Source organism: Anolis carolinensis, chromosome 2, assembly GCF_035594765.1.
Source record: "Anolis carolinensis isolate JA03-04 chromosome 2, rAnoCar3.1.pri, whole genome shotgun sequence".
Taxonomy (NCBI): domain Eukaryota; kingdom Metazoa; phylum Chordata; class Lepidosauria; order Squamata; family Dactyloidae; genus Anolis; species Anolis carolinensis.
In genome coordinates, this window is record NC_085842.1 from 21,785,246 (window position 1) to 21,788,318 (window position 3,073).

General features: G+C 40.9%; 1 protein-coding gene across 1 annotated transcript; it reads left to right on the forward strand.

The window, feature by feature from the left end:
• The first annotated feature begins 203 nt into the window (after positions 1–203).
• On the forward strand, positions 204–2,742 carry LOC103278097 (guanine nucleotide-binding protein G(s) subunit alpha). The gene is made up of 2 exons (XM_008105817.3): positions 204–1,999; positions 2,222–2,742. Exon 1 carries the CDS (start codon positions 658–660, stop codon positions 1,804–1,806), a length of 1,149 nt encoding a protein of 382 aa, XP_008104024.2. The 5' UTR covers positions 204–657; the 3' UTR covers positions 1,807–1,999; positions 2,222–2,742.
• The last annotated feature ends 331 nt before the right edge of the window (positions 2,743–3,073 follow it).

Genomic DNA, 3,073 nt, shown 5'->3' on the forward strand with positions numbered 1-3,073 from the left:
GATCTTCGAATTCAGCAGGTGATGTCTGTTGTGCAGCCTCCTGCTATGTAGAAAACATCCCCAAAGAGCTCTCCGTTGATGGCAAGCCAACCTTATTGGATAAACTCCCAAGGCCATCTGCTCACTGCTATTCAGCTCTTATCCTCAATAAATTCCTTTTAAGGTTTGGGTGGAATCTCTTTTCCTATAAACTAAGTCCATGCAAGGCAGAATGGAATGAGACTATATCATTTGTCTGTGTTTGGACATTATATATTGCTGTTGGCATTTTAGGCTGCTATGTGACATAGTTGGAAGATGCAAACAGAATTCTACACTCACAGGGACACTCTTTCATAAAATGAGGCTTACAAAGTCTATTTGGCTTGTTTTTAAATCAAATCAGTAACAGATTGAGCTGTAGCCACAAAGTCATAACTCTTTCGTTCCCCACTCATTCCTTTCGATTCCCCTCCTTGTCTTAGGGTAATGAGTCCATAAAAGGCCAAAATAAAGAAGAGAAGGAGAATGACAAAGACACTCCCTCTCTCCTCCTTCCTTCTTTTCTCTCCCTATTTCTGCCTCTGACTCTCTTGCTCCAGTTTGGCTTCTGCTCCTTTCTCCCATTAGCTGCAGCCGTCCTTCCTTCCTCTCAAAATCTCAATTTCTCCACCCAAAATGGGCTGCTTTGGGAACAGGATGACTGAGGAAGAGCGCCAGGAAGAGAAAGAGCGGAGAAAGGCCAATGAGAAGGTCGAGAAGCAACTGGAGATGGACAAGGAAGTCTTTAAGGCCACACACCGTCTCCTCTTGGTGGGCTTAGAGGACTCTGGCAAAAACACCTTGATCAAACAAATGAAAATCTTGCATGGGGATGGATTTAGTACCGAGGAGAAGAAAATGAGAACCCAGGACATTAAAAACAATATCATGGAAGCTATAAGTACAATAGTCATAAAAATGTGGTGCCTGGAACCCCCAGTGGAGCTGGCGAACCCAGAGAACCAGTTCCGGATTGACTATATTTTGAATGCAAGCAGCCAGCGAGATTTCGACTTCCCACCCGAATTCTACGAACATACGAAAGCCCTTTGGCAAGACGAAGGTGTGAAAGCTTGCTTTGAGCGCTCGCACGAGTATCGCTTGATTGGTTGTGCACAGTATTTTCTAGACAAGATCGACATCGTCAAGGGAGAGGAATATACGCCATCGGACCAGGATCTTCTCCGATGCAAATTTCGGAAATCCGGGATCCCTGAAACCAAGTTTCAAGTGGACAAAGTATATTTGCATCTGTTTATTTTTGATTGGGGACGGAATCACCAAAGGTGGGTACGTCATTTTGATAATTTGACGGCTATTCTCATGATGGTGGACAGCAGTAGCTGCAATTGCTTACTGAATTATCATGGGGACATGAAGCTTAAGGAAGAATTATCTTTTTTCAAGTCTATCATATTCAGGAGAGAGTTGAAGAAGCTTTTCAGTCCTTGGCTAAAGACCTTTACGTACATTGTTTTCCTGAACAAACAGGATTTGCTAGCAGAGAAAGTCTTGGCAGGGAAATTTAAACTGGAAGACTACTTCCCATACTTTGCTCACTATACCACACCTAAGGACACAATGCCGGAGCCTGGTGAAGATGGTCTAGTTACGAAGGCCAAGTATTTTATCAGAGAGGAATTCCTTAGAATATGTTATCTTGAAAACCACAGCTTCTATTGTCACTTTACATGTGCAGTGGATGCAGAAAACGTTCAGAGGGTTTTCAATGATTGTGGGGATGTGATTCAACGGATACACTTTGGCCAGTACAAGTCCTTGTGAAGGAGATCATTTATTAGTTTTGGACGCCTTATTGAGAAAAGCAAAGAAAATCCCTGCCCACATAAAGTGGAAAAGAATGATGGCAATCTCCCTCTTACTTGCATCCCTGAACTTTTCCTCCTTCCTGGACAAAGAGCAGCATTTCAAAGCTTCGAGCCATTGTAATGTCATACGCCAATTCTGCAAGGAGCAGGTGAGTTTATCTTAACACTATCATTAACAAACCTAATAAAAGTAATAATAACAATGATAATGATAATAATGCCCTGAAGGTGGAGCACTGGATAGAATTTGGGAGTAAAAGTGAAATATTTTTTAAAAGCCGGCAAAGGAAATGGAAGAAAAAATGTTATTTTGTTGTGTGTATAAATCATATACGCCATGATTTCCACTTTGTCTCTATTCACTGCATCAGACCAAAGAAAGTGGCAATACACAGACCAAGTTGGAAGAGACCCTGAGGGCCATCTGATCCATCCCCATTCTTCCAGGCATGAAAACACCATCCAAGCCCTCCCTACAGATGGTCATCCAGGCTCTGCTTAAAAGTCCCCAGAGAAGGAGGAACATCCACTGGGCTTCCAGGCAACATTATATTCCACTGCCAAACAGCAATTACTGTCAGGTGCTTGGGTTTGGTCCTCTGCCTCTGAATGTGACTTTGGAGTGGAAGCACTGAGAATTTTTTACAAGAAACAGAGGTAGTTCAAAACCAAGGTCAGAACTTCAGAAAGGTGTTGTACTTTGGAGGTTTTAAGAGGAGCCAGGATATTGCAAAATGAACTTCATTATGGCTTGTGAATGCAGAAAGAGTTAACCACACACTCACTGTTCTTACTGCTGATCCTCTCTGATATATATTTATCTTTGTATCTATAGCTATATCTTTATTTGTATGTTTATCTGTAAAAATTAAAATGTACTTATTAAAACAAACACTGTTCCTAAGCATTTGCATTTCTACATGGATAATAATAATAATAATAATAATAATAATAATAATAATAATAATACTTTATTGATACCCCACCAACATCTCCCCGAAGGGACTCGGGCAGCTCACAAAAAGCACACAACAATGTCGTGACAAAACATAATACATTTACATACACAATATACATTTGCATAAAACAGCATACAACTACATAAAATGGCATACTAACATGAACCCTGCCAATTTAGAATCCAACAGATACAGCAAAGCTGCAGATAAAAACTAGCTGTGTACTAGTCTCAGCCCATAAGGTGCTCACATAAATCAGTCACT